The following is a 20,621-nucleotide window of genomic DNA, read 5'->3' as shown; positions in this document are numbered from 1 at the left end:
AGCACACGGCTGACTCCGATGGGAAAGTGCGCCACACAATCAGCTCCTGACTTAACCCCATTGATCAGACAGTGGGTATCAATCCCCCCCCCTCCCAACAAGGCAGGTTGGTGATGGGTGAAGACGCTCTGGGATGGGTGAAGACTACCCCCTCCCTTATTCATGGAGGTGTGCCTTTGTTTCATTGGGCTTCCTGTGCACCTGACACTGCTCACAAAATGGAGCCCTGTGTTGTTGCATCGCTGAGGGGAATTGATAACTTTTATGTAATGTTGATTCATTTTTTTACACTAAATATTTGGTGGCTTCTGTCGAGTGTGATGATAGCCAGGCTTGTAATATAATTTTTCATGTTAGTGCCCAATTCTGAAATATTTAAATAAATATATGGTTGACATTAATAGGTAGTCTGCAGTGTAGCTTTTCTATGATTTCATACTTTTTTGGCAGATTTCCAAACATTTTTCCACATTTTCAAGATAATTGTTTTTACTGCTAAATGGTTTTTAATTTTTGCATTTTGGATACTTGAGATTGATTTTTAATGGATCTTTCGAACGTCACAGTGTATACATCATATGTTTTGTGTAAATCGATTTCTTTCAGTTCTTTCTAGTTTTCTTAGACTGAGCCCCGTTTTAACAGAACCTCTTTTCCTTGTGTTTCCACAGTCCTGGTACCTGGGCGAGCTTAATTCCATTCCAAGTGTCGAACGGGACTCCGATTCTGCCAACAAATGTCCAGAATTACAGCATAAGCATCATTGGTGAGCCCCTCCTCCAGGCAGAAACAACCAACTGAAGGGGGCAATCCGAGGGGGGCCGAGCCAAGACTCTGGAGTGACAGGTCCGTGGACAAACCAGCAAGCAGCACTTATACAATCGCCACTGACTTTTGGCCCACCCACTGAAGGACTTTGGCCTAGAACGGAAGAGTGGGTTGGGTCAAAGCTGGCACGAGCCTCTCCATGCCAGTCAGTCGTTGTGTGAGGAGGTCCCTCAACTGACATACTGTGATATTTACCATAAAAAGAAAAAGCTTAGATGCCTTAATGTTTTTTTTGCATGACACGCTAGTCTCTTGTAGTGTTTCTCTCGTTTGTAAGTCACAATTTCTAGTCTATTGTTTGAGCAGGTGTAGAAAGAGAATCACACAAGGGCTGGCTGGCTGGATACATTTTGGGAAAACAGGCTCCAATTCTGACAAACTACTCATCAAACAATGTTCAACCCATTCATTTAGGGAATTAAATAACCATAGGAACAAACTTCAGTAAATCAGAACCTTCAGATTTTTTTATTTTACCCTCTAAATTGAATTTCTTCTGTGATCAAAAGTCACCTTTTGGTATCTGTAATCTTGTCAATCCTGCATTTGTATTTCCTTTAAAGGTAAAGGTTAACATTTACTCTTAAGAGTTAAGAACTCTGAAAACTTTTTTTTTTCATTGAAAGAAAAAGACCTGTATTACTAGGTTAGGAAACAACCCCATTGAAATTTTTTTGATGTATCCTTAAGAAAGGATTTTCAAAAAAGACGAAAAAAAGAAAAAAAAGTAAATATCTCACGAGGCAAGTGCAATTTAAATGATTTTTTACTGAAGGGAAGCTATCATAGTCTGTCTGCCCTAAGACTCTAAAGGTGGGGAGATGAAATGTTTTAAGTTAACATGTAAGCCGTAAAAAAACAATTTAAAATTGCATCCTCTAATATGAAAATGGGGAAGAGCTAAGGAAGACCGAGTGATTGACAGCAAACGTTTACCTGAGCAAAACTGAACACGAACAAAACAGCACTTACCTTGAGCCATACCCATGCTCTTGGGTCGCTTTTGATAATTTATTATTTTTATTTTATTATTTTATTTTTTATTTTTTTTTATTTTTTTGTGAAAATGACAAACCGAAACTTAGAAAAGGTGAGAAGACACAAACACAGTGTGTATAAACGGACTTGTTTTGATGTATTACCCACCAGTCAAGAGTGCGTATTCATTTGGGCCATTAGCTTATAAAGCTACTGTTTACAATGTGATATTACAAGAAACACGAGGAACACAGGCTGGTGAAGTAATTTAAGAGAAAAGGTGCGTGTGTGCTCGCACGCCCATGTGTGTTTGCGTGTGTGCGTGCGCATATGTGTGTGTGTCTATGTGTGCGTGTGTGTTATGTGTAAAATCTGCACTCAGTTAAACACTAACCCTGCAGGGTGAGGCTAGGTCTTATGGTGCTTCGGTTATGCCCAATTTGGTGATCCCAAGAGTTGCAGTCCCATAAATCCCTAATTGTTCACGGCAGGCCCAATGCCATCACCTCTTCAATCAGATGTATTTATATAACTAATCTTTCCAATAATCTTAATTTGCACGAAGATATATAGTCCACATTATGTGCCTTGCCTTTGAATATAGAAGACATCACTACACTTGTTTTTTGCTGCATTTATTACCGTTTTAGGGAAAAAAATAACATTTTTATGATAAGAAATATTTTGTACTCTGGATAAAATTGTGACATTGTTGATTTTTAACTTCATTTACTACTTTCTCACATTTACAGTGCATATCAAGGCTGTGTATAGTTGCTGTTCTAAAGTTTATAATCAACCAGCATTATTTTTCAGTATTTTGGTGTTATGTTTTCTTCAACATCCAGTCATTATTGGGGAGGGAGGGGTCCAGAATGATAAGAATTATGCAATACCAAGTTTTGCCTATGTAGGTAGTGCTTTTAGCTATGTCCATTAATTAGAAGCTAGTATGGAGATACAACTAGTGTAAACATTTATTTTGTTGATGTTGTCATTGTTCACGTTGTTGTTGATGTTGTTGTTGTTATTTTTTTTTTTTTTTTATTGACCAAAGTGGGAACTGCTTTCATGCAGTATGTGACAAGGTCTCCCCCCACGCCCCCACCCCCCTTCCTCGTAAGTACTGAGACAGAGAGGCGTGTGTAAGGATCGTCTTGTGTCGTATTCTCTGTGAGGGGAGTAGTTCTTTTCCTAAACTTTGTAGCATGTCTGCGATGAATGCACCAGTTTGGTCTCCTATTTCTGCAGAGTCACTGATCCTTCTACTGTGACTAAGTCCTTCAAGAAAGTTCACACCTGGGGTGCTATCTTGACTCATTCAAACAAACAAACAGACAAACAACTTAAGTAATTTCCTTAGGAGAGAAAGCTTGGCTTGAGAGTGACAATCAGTAATGGAATTTGGAGCATTGAAGCAAACAGACATACTAATGATGTCTAGACTGCACTGACATCTAGACTGTGGTGACGTCTGAATTTTATCCACAATATATTGCTCAGATGCATTTTCTTGCAGCGAGGACAAGGATTTTTCATTCCGTGTGCAACGCATTCTCTGTTAAATCACTTCATGTTTACCTTGGGCCATTTAAAATGCATCCCATCTTATCCCATTATCAGCACACTAGAATTGTGTAGCTATGTCTATAAAGTTATGAATAATACTTACACGTATAGCATTGGTTCTGCAAATGATAAGTAGCAATATGCAATTTCAAAATAGATGCCTTAAATTTTTACAAAAATGAAAAAAGTGACCTATTATAAAATGCGTTACAATCACCACGCATTCATGCGTGTAAAACCTCTTACAATCAGAAAATGAATTTGCTATCCTTTATTGTTTTATTGGAGGTATTCCTGGTTTTAGCCTTATTGAGATGTCAGTCCAGTTCGGGGACATCATAGCTCATTTTCTGCGTTTTATATTCTACTTTTGATAAACTATGGAATTCAGAGGAAAGGCCTCGTGTGTTACCCCTAGTGTGTTACCCCTCGTGCATTCCCTCTTGTGTGTTTCCTCTTATGTGTTTCCCCTTGTGTGTTCCCCCAGTTTAGCACTTATACAGCACATAGGCAATCATCCACCTTCAGTGTCCTTTCCATTAAACAGGAATAACTCAGGCATAATGCTTTACAGGGCATTTTTAACATCATTCAATATCATTGACTGTCTGTCATCATCACACCTTCGGCATGACCTTGAAGTGGTCAGTTTACACCCACAGCTCTGTTTGCACCTGAGCCTGAAAATTGTCGGGCTCTCTGGTAGCAGAAACACAGTCATTAATTATCCGACCCCCATTCACCATGTCCTCTCGCAAATAAATAAAGAAATAACAACAACAACAAAATAAAATACAAAAAGCGTTGTGACATGATAAAAGGAGAAAAACAACTCAAGTCAAGCTCATTCTCTCCTTTTTCACAAAAATCTACATTTGAATTAAAAAAGTCTAAAAAGGGATAGAAAAAAAGAAGCCACCCCATTTTATGTGCACTGCTATGCCTTTTGTTTGTTTGTGTGTGTGTGTGTGTGTGTGTGTGTGTGTGTGTGTGTGTGTGTGTGTTAGGATATGAGAAACTCGAAGTGCTTTGCAGCCCCGTGGCCGTTGGCAGTGCCACTGAAGTGCATTTCCCTAAGTGTGACGGGAGTGTCAGGGTCATAGGGTAGTCCACGTGGTTTTAGGTGTGCTCGAAATGTTGAAGGCGGCTGTAGATAAGGGCCATTATGATGGCTGTGGTAATAGCAATAGTCTTTGGTAGTAGTCCTTAGGGCTTAAAATCTGCTCTGGCAGCTCCATGTAATTAGTGTGTGTTGGTGCGAGTGTGTGACTGCGGGACGGTGTGAGAAATGAGGGTCTTTCTGTTGAAACACCTGCGTTGTAGACAAATGTTTGAACACTGTAAAAAAATTCTTTACATTTTTTCTTTTTGTAAAAATCAAACTTTTAAATAATTTTTATGAATTTGATGCCCAGTTTTCTATTGTAAAAATAGGCTACAGCAAAATTGCATGAGTCCGACCTCGAGTTACAATGCTAGTGTCCCTCCACTTAAATTGCTGTGCAGGTGAATACTTATGTGGGACTGTAAACATTTAATGAAAATGATGAAGGTCTTTTGTTGTTTCTTGTAGATTAACTTTGAGTGATGTTGTTTTGTTTTTGTTCTCAGTGTGAACATTAGAGTGTGTGTGATGTGATCATGTGATATCAGAAACAGTAGTAGACAAAGCCGTGTTGGGTAGGGCCATGTTTTTGCTCTTTTGGATTAACACGGATGTCCTCATGAAAACGTACCCGATTCGAGCAGGCCTGCAATGAGTCTCAGCTCTAGGAATAGCAATAGTCTTTGGTATTAGTCCTTTGGGCTGAAACTCTGTTCTGGCAGCTTTGTGTAATTAGTTTCTGTTGGTGCGAGTGTGTGGATGTGTGTGAGTGTGTGTAGGTGTGGGCTGGGTGGGTGGTAGGGGGTGTAAAAGTGACTCTGACACTATAAGGGGTGAGAAATGAGGGTCGTTCTATTGAAATGCCTGCCTTGTAGACAAAAGTTTGTACACTGTAAATGTTATCTTTTTTTCCCAAGTTTGTAAAAAAGCAAACTTTAAAACTTAGTTATAAATTTTAGCCCCATTTTTTTTATGTAAAACTAGGCTACAGAGTCTGGATGTGAGGTACAAATGTAGCTGCCCATTAAATAAGATCTGAAACTTCTTTTAGCTTGTTCATTTTCCTTATGATATACTTTTAAAGTGGAGGTAAATACTCCCCAATACGTGGGACTGTAAATGTTTAAATGATAATGATGAAGGTCTTTTGTTGTGTTTTATGTAGATTCTCTCTGAGTGTTGTTTTGTCAGTGTGAACCTAGAGTGCGCGTGACGTGATCATGTGATATCGATAACGGGAAAAGAAATGACGTTTAAATTCTTGTTGGGAAGGGCCATGTTTTGCAGTTTTGGAAAGTATGAGTATCCTTGTCACTTTAAAAAAAGACACACGATTGGAGTCTGTCAAGAGTGAGTACCAGGGTAATGTTGTTAAAGACATCATATACTGTTCTGCTGTCTCGCACGAAAAGAAAGTCGTGCAAAAGTACATGAATTGCCCCGTCAGTGGAAGCTTTCCTACTGCACAAAGCAGGCTCTGGTGAGAGTGGTAGCTCCTCTGTGACATGCCCTGCCAGTATTGACACCTGGCCGTTTAGATTTCGAAGCTTTTGCTTTCAGTGTGGGCACCCATCGCCATGTTCAGATCAGTGCTGGGCATGATCGCTGGGTAGTTAGCAAGTGGACGGGGGTGCACTCCAACATAGTCATCCCTTTGTGTCACTGTAGAAGTGAACTGGGCAAACAGCTGGGCATTTGCACTTTCTGCAGTTCCTACCCCACCCACACGGGGTGCCAATTTGTTGCTTGGTTGAAGTGTGTCACCAGCTCTGTCCCAGGGTAGGGGAGGGGGGTGGGGGGTTGGGAGGTGCAGGGGAGTGGGGGGGGGGGGGCTCCTGTTCCAGAGGGCCTAAGCCACAGCTTACAGTGTTATAAGGCTTGTGCAAGGAGTTATGGTCAGTTTCAGTTTGTTCTTTGTTCTAGTAGTGAATTTTTAGACACATTTCTTCCTTTTCAAAGGGCTGATCCATACTGTAGAATCGGTTTGTCATCAAGAAGTGGCATTTTCATAGGACTATATGTGTTAGATTACACGAGACAAAGGCCTGGTAAGGCTAAGTATTACACTGCGGATCAATCGTGAAAGCCATGCTCGTGGACATCGAGAAAGCCCACAGGTATTTTCCTGCCGCGAGGAGAACTGGTGGCACTCATGCAATATCTCTCTGCCACTCACCTTGATGTGGGTCAGGGCCTTATCCTCTCCTTCAACATTTCCATTATTAGGGCATTTTCAATGGCACGAAAGACATCAGGTCGACATAAACAGGAACGTATTAAAAAGAAAAACCAGCATATAATGAGACGTTTACCAAAAAAAAATTTAAAAACCAGAAAAAAAATCTAAAAAAAAAAAAGTAAAAAGACAAAAAATATATATATACAGTATATATATATATATCTATATATATGTTAAGCAGTGCCTGTTTCAGCTCAGAGTCTCAGTGGACTTCCCATTGTAAATAATAACTAGTTGAGATTTCTTTGGGGAAAATTTCAATAAAACAAAACAAACACACAAAAAAAGTTCATTGAAAACAGAATGTGTGGGATGCCTCTTGCTGTATTTTTACCCCTCCTTCCCTCCTCCCAAGCTTCATGTGACGTGTCCTTTTTAAGCGTTTTTGTGCTTCGTTCTTTATTATTGAATATTTTAGTCATATTGGATGGAGTGCCCTGGTCTCTCGATATTTTTTTGAGGAGATTAAATTGGTAGTCGGGCAGTGTGTTTCTTTAGATTGTCGATGCTACACTTAGTACTACAGTAGATGACAAAAAAAAAGTCAGTTGAGAAAAAAAAGAAAAAAGAAAAAAAAAATGCTTGCCAGCTCCACCGCAGGGTTCATTTGAAATCGGGTCTTGTGGCACTTTTATACTCTCAGCAAACACAATGGGATTTTAAGACATGTATTTGTTACATGACAACAACAACACCAACAAATGTTTTAAGGTTGTATCAGCCTCCAGTGATTGTATTAACACCGCAGATGTATGCAAAAGGCAATGGAAGTTTCTGAATGTACATCATAGAAGTCTTTCCCGAACTCTTGTGTTTCGTTCACAGCTGGGGAAATGCAGGTATACTTTAAGAAGCTGTATAACGTAATCCTTGTTTTTCAACTGTTTTAATTTCCTTCTGTTGTTTTGATGTTGTTGTTGTTTTGTTTGTTTGTTTTTCTACAGCTGAACAGTAGGCACTGTGCCTTTGAGCTGGTTGCTTTTGGTGTGGGGGCTAAAATTGCCACAAGATAAAAAATTGAGTGTAAATAACGCTTGACTTTTTTGTGATTGTTACTGTTATATCCAGCCTATACTGCTAGCAGCTGTTTTTACTGCAGTCAATTACTGGAAGTGGATATATTTCCTATGCAAAACTGTTTAAACAATAAAATTGAGCTATGCTACAAATCTGCCTGTGATCTTGTCTCTTCTTTTGGCCTCGCGATTTCTCAGCTAAAATTTTTCAGCATAGTATACTATCTAGTGAAGGAAGAAGTACTGAAAATGTAAGATTTCATGTCACTTTTACAGCTCGTGATATTGCCTGCCAGACCTCAAGCACATTTTTTGCAATGCTAACACATTAGTTACTACTGCAAAATATCAAAATTCAATCAATTGGAAAATGGTTACATGCAGAAAACATGTATGTTTTTTTTAATGCAAATTTGGAGAACCAAAGACAGCTTTATGACACACCACAATTAGGTATGCACTTGAATTCGGTGACAGAGTTCCTCGTTTGGAGGTGCTTTGATCATTTCTGATTCAGCCATAGGAGCACTCATGTACGTATCTTATGCAGGTTGTGAAATATGAATCACGCGATGTCCAAGTAGGACTCAGTGGTCAGGTTAGAGTGGGTGCAGATCCTCACTACTGCATCTGTCAGATAAGGCAGCAGTACTACAGCCTGGCCTCGTTGGCCCAGAGCGTTGCCTTTATAATCCTGCCGCCCGTTCTGGACTGAGGGTAAGTCGATTATGTTCAGTCCTCGATGGGTGCTGCGTTGGCCAAACATGAAAACCAAGGTCGTCCTGAAGCCTTATCAATTAGGCTGAAACCAACACCTGGCTGTTGCCACGGAAGAACTTTGCCTGGCCATAAAACAAAACAATGTGGTGCTGTGCTGATATAAAATTACCCTGATACATAATGGTTATCATTATGCTATTTATCAAAATTGGCCGGTTAAGTAAACATCTGGCTTCAATAGTGAAGAGAAAGTCTGTAAAGTTTTGGCTCTTCATGAGTCCCGCATATTTTCCAAGGTCTTCTTTTTTTTCTTCTTTTTTTTTCTTACCAAGGCCTGCTGTCAAGGAGTGTGATGAAGTGAAGAGCTGTAGCTGGCGGTTCAGGCCGCCTGTGCTCTGGGAGGCAGGGCGAGGCTGTTTCTTGATCGTCTTTGTTCTGGATAAGGACCGCTGGAGGCTACCTCACGTGGGCCCGCTGCACGAAACGTGAGACTTCGGTGTGCGCGGGCTAAAACAGGCCGTGTTCTCACAGACGCGGCAGTTAGAAACCAATTCCCAGGGCCTCCTCTTCTCGTCAATTAACCCGAGGGATGTGCCGTTTGTCAGGTGATGGGCCAACCGATTAAAAATAGAACAATTTCTTTACGCCTTGAAAGAGAAAACAGACTGCATGTAATTGAAGAAACTGGCATGATAATATAGGCTGGTAGCACTCAGTTGAATGGTATGGCCCTGCAGTCAGGATTTATTGGTTTTTGTGATGTTACTGTTTCATTGGCTATCCATGGATATGCTCTTTGTGTGGCCCTCCAGTAGATGGGAGCGTGGGATTTTATTATGTCTGTGCATCAGTGGGGTGTGTGTGTACAGAAACAGGTGTTCAGCATTAAAGTGTTTGTGTGTGTACGCAGGGGGGTGACTTCAACACAAAGGGAAAACACCATGTCCTTGTCTGGAGAAGTGGCGTGCAGTGAGTTGTAGTGGCGGAGCAGGCTGGGAGGGGGGCTACTGATTGAATGGTCTTCTCCTCCCTTGTGAAACTCTCAGGATTAGCTCCCACACTTTCCCACAGCCCCCCCACATACACGCACACAGCCAATTTGCATATGCCACAGACAAGGAGGAACGCAACAAACAAACTTGATATTGAGCCCTGCCTGGCCATTCAAAGGGATTCGCAGACACTCCCCTGCCATGTTTCGTTCTCATACGGCTCCGCTTCTCTCCGACATGAGTGAGGATTCTCCCAGGACTGGGATGGGGTGTGCGCGGCTGGTGGAGGTGTGAAGCAGGGGCGAAAGCCAGCCTTGGGAAGTCACAGACACGGGCAATTAAAGGCTGTTCCTTATGTGAGCAAGCTGATTCCAAACTGCAGAAAAAGAAATGAATGTGATGACATTACAAAATCCAAATCTCTTTCCTCTACTGACCTGTGCATCTCACAGAGCCTCCCGCTACCTCACAGCAGACGTGTTCACCTTAAAGAGTCCTTACCATAATATTACATAGTTCCTGTTGTGCCATTTTGGCTGCCAAGGTCCCTGAAAAAAAAGCCCTGATTTATGCTTGATACATTCCACAGCTTCAATAGGGACTATTTAAACTGGAGCAAGGAGATGCCAAGAAAGGTCCTCTTAACACCAGCAAGTTTCGCCAGTAACCTCAATAAATATACACTGGGACAAGAGCGTCTAAGGGTCTGATGTTTGCCCCTGAGAAAACATGTTTCAGTAGGAACGAACAAATAAATATCCAAGTCCCAGTCCCTTAATACGGAAAGAGTGGAATGGTCAGCATTCAGATCCCAAGGGAACTAAAGGAAAAGAGTGAATTAAGTCAATTCTGAGGGTGTTATCAGATGGCAATCGAGCACAGGAGAAAGCATTTCAGCTATGCATGGGCTGTCTACCTCATCAGCATGAGCTGTCAAATAATGACCACAAGAAACCCAGTAGACTATAATCCAGCTGTCAGAAAACGCTCTCGAATGGCCTCCAACGCCCCTTTTGTTGCCACCGGCATGCTGGTTTTACTCCGTAAAAATTACGCCAAGATTTAATGTTAGCCCAGCTTTCTCCTCCTCTCCTGAAAAGATACGGAAAGATTGCCTGCAGGTGGAATGAATGGAAGAAAAGTCTCCTTAATGTGCTGACTCATATAGACCAAGGGCCCAGTACTAAACCTTGGGTAACTCCCATTTGCCCATATGTGTTACCTATGTAACACCTTTCAGACTAAATCAAACCCATAAGATTATCACTGCCTGCTTCCAAGTGGCTTGTACACTGGGAGGATTGTGGGCCTAGTCTTGGACTGCAATCAAGGACTATCTTGGCTTGTAAATCACTCTCCAAATGGAGCCTGATTGAGTTCAGCACTCTGGCACAAATGGAGGACGCAGGCACCTGGGATATGGTGGAGGGGGGGTGTGTGACTGTGGATCATGTTCCTGGGGTAGAAGTCAGAAATGATGTCTTAAGATACGAGCCGGGGGACGTTTACAGGCTTAGCATTTCAGCACGACAGGATTAAGACTCTCAGTTTGAAAAATATTGAGGTTTAAAAAAAAGCCATCATTGTACTCTCTGAATATATGTTCACTGTATGTTCATATTTCAGCCTGTGGTTCTTCATTCCACATGAACTATTGATATGCCCTTTCCACGGTATGGTTGCAGACAAAGAAAAGTTCTGAAATGCAAGTGCTGACATACAAATATTTCTAACAGTGTACATGTGAAGGGGTCTGTGCAAAATGGCCAATGAGTGAATCTTACTAGGGAGCGTGGTCCACATCATCTCATTTCATTTCACAGTACTACCCAAGCTGATTTTTGATCTTCCTTAGAAACAAACGATCCAGCCAGGTGATAAAAATAGATTCCCAACTCCAACATCCAACATAGTTCGGATGTTTTACCTGCTCTTCAATCAACTCATCAGCAAATAACCATGTTTATTAGGCATGTTAGATCAGGGAATTTACTAGACTGAGTTGGACTCTGATCCTCCAGGACAGAACTGGGCACTTCTACAAAAGGGGGCCTCGAGTAAATGGATGAAATCATCATGGAACCGGCAGACATTAGGAGCTAAACATAATAGACCTGTTTATGTTCTAGAAGTGAAGGCCAGGTACATTTTTCACTTGCATCCTACAACTGAATGAGTGAGGATGCACTGAGCATAAACACTGAGATTGTGAACAATGGACCGCCAGACACTGCATATAAAAAATGTGTTTTTTTGAAGAGCCCCTCCTCCAGGCAGAAACAAACCAACTGAAGGGGATAACCCTAGTGGCGCCAGTCTGGAGTCTGGAGTGACAGGTACAGGGACAAACCAGCAATCAGCACTTATACAATCACCACTGACTTTGGGCCCACCCACTGAAGGACTTTGGCCTAGAACAGAAGAGTGGGTTGGGCCAAAGCTGACATGAGCCTCTCCGTTTTGTCGTTTTGTGAGGAGGTCCCTCAACGGACAAACTGATATTTACCATAAAAAGTAAAAGCTTGTTTTTTCCTCTGCTCTTTTTTTTTTACACGAGGCATGATAATGTTATTCATAAGTAACAATTTCATGTCTTTTGTTTATCAGCAGGTGTAGATAGAGAGGCACATGAGGACTGGCTGGGGATGTTCTGGGAAAACAGGCTGTGATTCTGACAGGCTCTGATTCTGACAAACATATCAAGCTATGTTGAACCCATTCATTTAGGGAATTTAATGACCATAGAAAGAAACCTCAATCAAATATTTCTGTTTTTATTTTTTTATCTTACATTTTGTTTTTTTCTCTGATCAAAACTCACCTTTTGGTATCTGTGATCTTATAACTCTTGAATTTGTATTTTCTGAATTTGTAAAGGTTAATTTACTTTTAAGAGTTAATAACTACTTTCATTGAAAGAAAAATACCTGTATTACTAGGTTAGAAAACAATCCTACTGAATTACTGAATAGTTTGTTGGTTTTTTTTTTTAGAAAGGATTTCCAGAAAAAATAAACATCTCATATGGCAAGTGCAACGTAAATAATTTTTTTCTATATCAAATAGTGGAATGGTATGCATTCAAACTCCAATATAAGGCAAGTAAATGAGTGTACAGTAGACACAACAGACACTGGGCATTAACAATGTATATGTACAGTGTATCAGCAGACACTGGGCATTAGCAATGTTTATATACAGTGTATCAGCAGACACTGGGCATTAATGATGTTTATGCACAGTGTATCAGCAGACACTGGGCATTAATGATGTTTATGCACAGTGTATCAGCAGACACTGGGCATTAATGATGTTTATGTACAGTGTATCAGCAGACACTGCATAAACAATGTTTTTGTACTGTGTATCAGCAGACACTGGGCATTAACAATGTTTATGTACGGTGTATCAGCAGACACTGCATAAACAATGTATGTGTAGTCCAACAACTACAAAAATGTGTCATGCTGATAGTATCACAAGGTGTGTATGTGTGTGTGTGTGTGTGTGTGTGTGTGTGTGTGTGTGTGTGTGTGTGTGTGTGTGTGTGTGTGTGTGTGTGTGTGTGTGTGTGTGTGTTAGGATATGAGAAACTCGAAGTGCTTTGCAGCCCCGTGGCCGTTGGCAGTGCCACTGAAGTGCATTTCCCTAAGTGTGACGTGTTGTGAGGGGTGAATTTCAGATTTTTTTTTAGCATGTTTAACATCATCCATTGACAGACAGAATGACAGTGAGCTGTCATCTTCGTCATTTGACACAGTTGCTATAAAGCAATTTTCACTCAGTAAAGTACTAAAGTGTTGGTCTTCAGGAATTCCTCCCAGTGCTTTTTCCACAGTTGCTCTCTTCTTATATGCAGCGGTTTGACTACATGCTTTATTAAGTGCCAGGGTGTTTGGGCTAAGTCAAAGCAGATGTCACCACAATGACTGTTGTTAAAGTGCTTACGAGGAGGGTGTCTCTAGCGGGTGTGTCCTGGCCTTGGAGGTCCCCTAGCTCTTCTTTTTCGCTTGTGCCACATGGTGTTGGAGGAAATGTGCAGCGCCGACCAGAAACGAGCTGAGCGGTGTAGATAAGGATCGAGTTGAACTCGGGTTTTGACTGCGCTAATTACTGGAGGAGGTTTGCGTGCTCCTCAGTGCTTGCGCAGCTCAGTGACGAGCTGCCCGCTCTCTCGTCTTCCACCTCTCTGTGTTTTCCCCTCCCAATCCCTTCCTGGCTCGGAGTTTCCTCTTTTTCTGCTGTGCTTGCGGATTCAGGGCACCCGTGTCGCCTGACTCCTCTGTCTTGAGCTTTCTGCCCACCCAGTCCTGCCCTGAGCTGCAACATGAGCTTGCATTGCCTCCGTATTAATATGACTCCTACAGACCAAGTGTTTGTGTCCTAATATGGACGTATAGCAAAAGTACAGTATAAATAAGTCAGTCAGCCTTAATTTTACAGTTCAAAGGTGGAATTCACTGTTTTACATTACACTGGATGTTCACTGTGGACCCGTGGCCTGGTGTATGACCTTTTGTCACATATTTTCAACAGCTTTATCAGTTTCATCATTTTTTTTTCTTTTTTATGTTATAGTACTGTCGTTAACACTAACTGCTGTTACCCTAATGTTTGAGTGTGGTCCCTGTTAACCTGCCTAACCCTTGTCCAACTGAACAATGAGAAGACAAGATTTTGCAGTGTAATGGACATAGGTATATTATTTTGTTTTTGTTTTTTGTGATCATATGTGATCATATGTATGTTTTATCCATCATATCTTTTAAAGGATTTTAGAGCTGTTGTTTCTCCAGACCTACAAGTCATGTCTAGCGTAATGATTCACAGTGAATATTTCGAATGTTTCCGGTCGGCTACGTATGTTCTTCTCTCTATTTAATCACACGCTTAATACACATTTCTGTTCATGTAGATGCGTCTGTGTTTGTATTTGTTGTGCGCATCTCCCGAGTTTGGACTCTTCTACACCTGCGTTGTATTAAGTACATCAGGCAGCGTAATGAGCTGCAGGTGCGCGCTGGTCAAAGCTGAGTGGCGCGGGTCACCTGCTGTTTGTTTGTTGGCGTCAGTTTTAGCGCGCTCAGCGCGCGCTGCCACCGCTCCTGGCACGCACGAGCGCTGGCAACACTTCACGCGTTTCTCTTTCTAGTCACTGTTCGTCGAAATTCGCAACAAAGTTTCACAACGCAAAATGATGCTCAACCAAATTGCTTCACAAACATCATCATGCTTTTTGTTCCGTCCCGGGCTTCATCCTTGGCGAGTAAGATAATTATTATTCATTATTTTAATGTTTTAATTGCACCATTGGTGTTTCGGAACCGAGAGAACAGGAAATGAAACGGAATTTTCAGTGATTACTCAGCGAGACAATTTGAAGAGGAGTAGACGATTTGAATTGGACAGTTTGATGAGGAGAAGCGACATTTGTGTCTACCTATTAAATAACTCAACTGTCTAAAGCCTTTCTAAAGAGTCTTTAGGCTCTATATTATAAAGTCAGATTATCTTAATACAATTAAAACCACAACATACAACAAAAAAGAACGATTATTTGAATATATGCACTGCCCAAAAGGTGTTAACTTTTGTAACAAAAATAACATACAGATGGAGAAATGTTTAAGGCCTGATTTATTCTGCGTTTACCTTTGGTAAGATTTCCCTCTCTTGTAACCATGTCGTGTTACAAGATAAACACCTCGCATTTCTCATTCTTATATTTGAGCACATGAAGCGGAAACTCAAATTAACTGGAGGGAGGACCTTGGACTCAAACTCGGAGTGTTTCGGTCCAATCGGAAGCCCATGTGGAAGCGTTTGTCATTTTACTCAGTATTCTATAAAATTCTTTCTGTGGAGAAGTCAGCACACGATGGCTGTTCCTGTACCCCTGACATATGCACAGACCCCTCTGGCTCTAATAGTATAACATGGTGCCAGATGTCAGACACATTGATTTGCACATGTGCTTGCGCGCACACACACACACACACACACACACCACTTAAACACACACCTGTAATCAATCTCTATCTGTCAACTACCATTGTCACGGTGGGGTCTGAAATAATGGGGAGAGATAACTGCTGGTCTTGCCACATATTTGGCTAATAAACTGATTAATTACCCATACTGTCTTTTTCAGAGGGGTGGTCAAGGCCAAGACTGCACTGGGCACATTGATAGTACTTTGCACAATGTATCAAAATGCTTTTAAGTAATTTTCATAATATAAATATGTACCTAAAAGCATTTCAGTATGTTGTTTGATATTTATAAACACTAACAAAGTGCCCAGTGCAATATTTTGACTAGTTAAAGTTTAAAGTGCTACAAGTTTAAATATAATATTAAATATAGATCCTGACTTTATGTGGTTCTGTATGCAAAAGAAAGGCTAACACAAATTAATGTGTCACATTTATAAGAGGCCAATTTCACGGCAGGTTACAAAATACTAGATTACATCTGTGGTCAGATCTGAGGTACTGATAGTGTGTGTGTGTGTGTGTGTGTGTGTGTGTGTGTGTGTGTGTGTGTGTGTGTGTGTGTGTGTGTGTGTGTGTTTTATTTAATGTGTGTCCTCATGGCTATGCCTCTGTATAAGAGAATGAAAGGAGAAAATTGATGGTGTGGTCAACACTGATGAGTGAACACATCTGGTCACTGATTTGATGTGGTCGAAATGACAATGTTGACAGGGTTGTTAAAGATGTCATCTGATGATAAAAAAAATAAAGGGCTGCCTCAATAATAATTCCAGGTGTTATTTCACTGTACACAGTAGGTGTACATTGACAGAAAATTTGAAATAAATGACAGTTAGGTCACTGGCCACCACAAACAACAGGTCAAATGAAGCAGTCATCTTGTTTAAATGTTGGACCTTTTGGGCATCTATAGTTGACTTTCTTCAGTGGTGTGTTTTGGGACGTTGTCTCGCTGACAGGTGACGTCATCTGTTGGAATCCGAGCAAAGACACCTCTGTTCTTTCTGCAGTTCCTGCATCAGCAGTTCCATTATCAATAAAGACAAGTAAACAAGATCCATTGGCAGCCATATATATTGCGGAGCCAGCATGCTTACAGATGAGGATGCATATTTTGAAGAGCAGAGATTCTTTATCTCACTTTTTCTTCATTCTAGCAATCTGATCTCGATTAATATTAATCTCATCTGCCCATGTGTCTGTGCCAGAGTTCTACAGGCTTTTTGTCGTGTACGGTCAGGCGATGTGTTGTTTTTTGTTGTTGTTGAGGTTGGCACCTTATGTAAAGCCACTGAGGCCACCCTACCACATTCTGCTCTTTCACACACTTATGCTTATGTGATCACCCGCTACTGTGTTCACTGTGATCTTTCTGTGATCCGCCAGGTTGTTTGCTGTGGCTAAACTCAATAGTACTCAATTAATTAAAACTCAATTAATGTACCAAACATCAAGCATGGCTCCATCGTCATGGGTTAAGCATAGTCTTGGCTTAAACTGTAGTGCCAATGGAGTCACAATTGGAAATTCTATACTAAACCTATGATTAGACTTATTCTTTTTCTGGGAAACTAGCTCTCTAAAGTCAAGATGGTATTGTCTTTACTGTAATGGCTTTGCTCATTTTGGTCCACTTTATTGGTCGAGTCTTTTTTTTATCTACTTTACTGATACTGCCATTTCTTTGGTTGTCATGTTGAGAGACATGCAAATAGACTTCAGATCCAAATGTCACATCTAGTATCACCTCTAGGAGAATTATTAGCTTCTTTGTTCTCTCAACAATGCAATAACACGTACATAGCCAAGAATCACCTGAGAAGACAGTTGGACATTTATGTATGGTTACCTGAAATAGTAATACTATAACAGCCGATGTTTCTGTACTCCACCCAGTAAAGATGTAAATAACAAATGAAACCTTCACTGACATATTTCATTGTTTCATCAATGCTGGGCCTCAGAGCCAAAACAAAACTTTTGTGCCATGCATCACCTGTACTGCCACTGATATCCCTGCTGAACTGTACAAGGCCAGTGTGACTTGCTTTCTGAAGTTGTATCTATCTCCCCTCATTCTACATGCCTATATCCAGCCTCAGAAATAGGCTAAATGTTTAATTCATGTAAAAATCAATCAATATATCTGACTATTTACACTTTATAATTACAAATTAAGTTTAGAAGAGCACCTATTGCATAGTCTGGAAAACAACACCTAAATGTTACCTGTGAAAGGCTATGCACATCCGCGCAGGATGGATCGAATACTGTCCACCCCCATAAAATATGTAGAAGTTGTGCCCCATGGCACAGGATGGAACCAATACAATCCACCACCGAGAAGGGTGCAGACGTTATGCACAACAGTGCAGGGTGGATCGAATACAATTCACCACATGTCCCACTCATTTATAACCTTTGAACAGTTTGATGCATCATTACAGGACCAAGTTAATCAATGAGGGATCTGATGAGCATCCTCTTCCCACCCCAATAAAAGGCCTCTGCACTAACTTGCCTCTGCTGTATATGGGTGGGTGTGACTTGAGATTCAGAGTGTTAGAATAACCATGTGCAAATACCACAAAGATCAAAAAAGAGTGTTAGGGTGTTTCTTGGGATAGTTTAATAATAGGGGTGGCCAGTTTGGGGGGTTGTAAATCCTCCACCCCATGTCACGACCTGTTTGTATTGCACTAGCATCTTAATGATGCTTGAACCAAGAAAGTCAGTCTTTGCTGGACAAGTGTATTTCAATTTGAACAGAATTTAAAGTATGTTGTATGTTTTCTTATTCTTCTTATTATTATTCATATTATTCATATTATTCTGGTGCTTCGCTGGGGACCTCGAAAAGACATTGTTTGAACCCCTAACCATAGCCATGAATTAGAAACCATAACCAGACGTGTGGTTGAACTTTTCACTATAATCATTAACATATAAAGACATTCAATAATAAACATGGCAAAAATCTCCTCAAAAAACCCAACAAACAAACTAGTAGCATATGACCAAACGGGAACGAGGCGCCCGGTGCCAAGTATAACGTTCACTGGCGTACTGCGAGGAGTGACATTTGTTCTGCGCTTGTTTCGTCTGTGTGGTAATTGGAAGCAGAGCAGCAAGCTGAGCTGGGAGAGGCTGTGGCAGCGGCGTACACGTACGGGCGCAGCAGTCTGCCCTCGTGCGCTCGCCCGCACTCTTGGCTGTCCGCTCGCATCACGTCACGGGCGTGACGCCCCGCTCGGCGGACGCCCGCCCGCCCGCTGGGCAGGCTCATCCATCACCGAGCCCCGCGTTACTGTCAGGAGCGGAACATTAGCTGTCCTGTGCTCAGTGAGAAGAAGAACGCGGATGAGAGCGCTGCGCGAACGCGAGCCAAACCGTACCGCACCCACCCGTACCGCGCGAGAACTCCACGCCGGCACACAGCCCCTGCGCCAAACTGGCCAGGGCTGGCGGAATTTGCGACGCATCGCAGGTTTCGTGGTTTTCTCACATGATACAGCTGAGGGCCGGCAGTGTGACACCATTACCGTGCCATTACTTCAGCACACAGTCCGATAGCACACAAAAATAAACTTTTTGCGGGGACGTTGCGGCTAAATAATAATGTGGGATCTCATTTTCCATCACAGCTAGGCTGTGAAAAGCATTTTCCTGCTTGAAAAGACCATATGTCAGACATTCCGCCTTGAGAACAAGGCAAACAGAACCAGCAACACTTTCTATTTCATGGCTTTTGGACCAAAGCACCAGTTAGCAGATAGATTTGATTACAGCATGGGATGGTCATGGCACTGTAATACTTTGGCGTACTTTGGCAATTCAGTATAATAACGTGGAGACATGCCAAGAGCAGGTTTTGTGGCCTGTGTCGTGAGCCATTTGTCCTGCTGCCAGGTGACGTGCCGTCCTCTGTTCTCTCAAGCAGTCACTGGAATCTGAGCAAAGACGCTTCTGTTCTCTCCACAGCTCATGCATCAGCAGTTACATTATCAAGAAAGACAAGTAAACCAGTTCCAGTGGCAGCCATATGTATTCCAGCGTCAACATGCTCACAGATGAGGATGTTTATGTTCAAGTTCTATATTTTCCTTTACTGGAAATTCCGTCTTATTCCGAACTTAGTCTTATGTGGTGGTAATATGGGTGAAGGGTGAAAGCTTACCTGTAATCTATCCATTATTTCCATGGAAACCTTTCCATGACAGCCAACAGGGGCGGAGCTAGAATGGCAGCATGGCAGTAGAGCTTTGCTTACATGTTGGGCGTGGAGGGTGGAGGTTTGGGTGGGGGGAGAGGTGGCATCATTTGCGCACCGCACCACAGGCCCCCATCTGGCTCGAAGTTGGGAGGCTACGGCAGTCGAATGGCCTCTTTCACCAACCAGTCTCCCTTTGCGCTGGAATGGTATCCGGTTTTTAAAGTTTCATGGCCCCAATACCGTATGCCATTGGATACAGATTAATGGAGGGGACTGCATAACAGCGTGAGAGGTGGCACGCGCTAGCGTTCATGTGAAACACAACTCCACATTCACCATACTCTGCAGTAAACCCCGTTATGAACAAAGCTCCAGAGGGATTTGCATTCCAGACCCCTAGGTGAAGTCTGTGCTCCATTCTTGGTCAAAATTGAGGTGATGACTGCAGTGATGAAGACTCCAACCCTGTAATTGCCTTTAATGCCTGACCACCCTCCTGTGTTCACCTATTTACTCTTCATTCCAGTTATTAGGGTTATACAACATTCCTCCACAATTCCCCCCATGTTGCCTCAGGATATCCCAACAAATCCCGTGTAGTGAAATCCCCCCTGCCCATTGTAGGTGATATCATATCCTCCCTGGGCAAAATGACTCAGGTCAATCTGCTATAGTGTTCTGAAGAAGGTAGGGGGGAGAGAGAGAGAAGGACAGAGAGAGAGAGAGAGAGAGAGAGAGAGAGAGAGAGAGAGAGAGAGAGAGAGAGAGAGAGAGAGAGAGAGAAAGAGAGAGAAAAATGGTGCGTGGCTATAAATGCAGCCACATGTTGGATTGGACCCTGGAGGCTCTCAGGTTGTGGGGTTCACAGGATGGTGCTGCACACCATCCCGCAGAGAAAGGGAGGGAGTGAGATGGGGAGAGGGGGGGTGAGATGGGGAGTGGGGGGAGTGGAAGAGAGCGAAAGT

General features: G+C 42.0%; 1 protein-coding gene and 1 long non-coding RNA gene across 2 annotated transcripts in view; one reads left to right on the top strand and one right to left on the bottom strand.

Annotated features, from left to right (window-relative positions):
* Positions 1-7,332, top strand: part of LOC143475603 (nuclear factor 1 B-type-like) — a 22,153-nt gene extending 14,821 nt beyond the window's left edge. Inside the window, 1 exon segment of the mRNA XM_076973483.1 lies at positions 672-7,332. Within this exon segment, the coding sequence (XP_076829598.1) occupies positions 672-801 (130 nt within the window). The 3' untranslated portion in view covers positions 802-7,332.
* A 335-nt stretch (positions 7,333-7,667) lies between these two features.
* Positions 7,668-20,403, bottom strand: LOC143475604 (uncharacterized). The gene is made up of 2 exons (XR_013121059.1): positions 19,621-20,403; positions 7,668-9,102 (listed from the first exon to the last, which is right to left on the bottom strand). It is a non-coding gene; the product is annotated as an uncharacterized LOC143475604 (long non-coding RNA).
* Between the last annotated feature and the right edge of the window lie 218 nt (positions 20,404-20,621).

The sequence above is a fragment of the Brachyhypopomus gauderio genome, chromosome 14 (genome assembly GCF_052324685.1).
Source record: "Brachyhypopomus gauderio isolate BG-103 chromosome 14, BGAUD_0.2, whole genome shotgun sequence".
NCBI lineage: Eukaryota > Metazoa > Chordata > Actinopteri > Gymnotiformes > Hypopomidae > Brachyhypopomus > Brachyhypopomus gauderio.
Note: the sequence above shows the minus strand (reverse complement) of the source record. Positions and strands in the feature narration are given on the sequence as shown.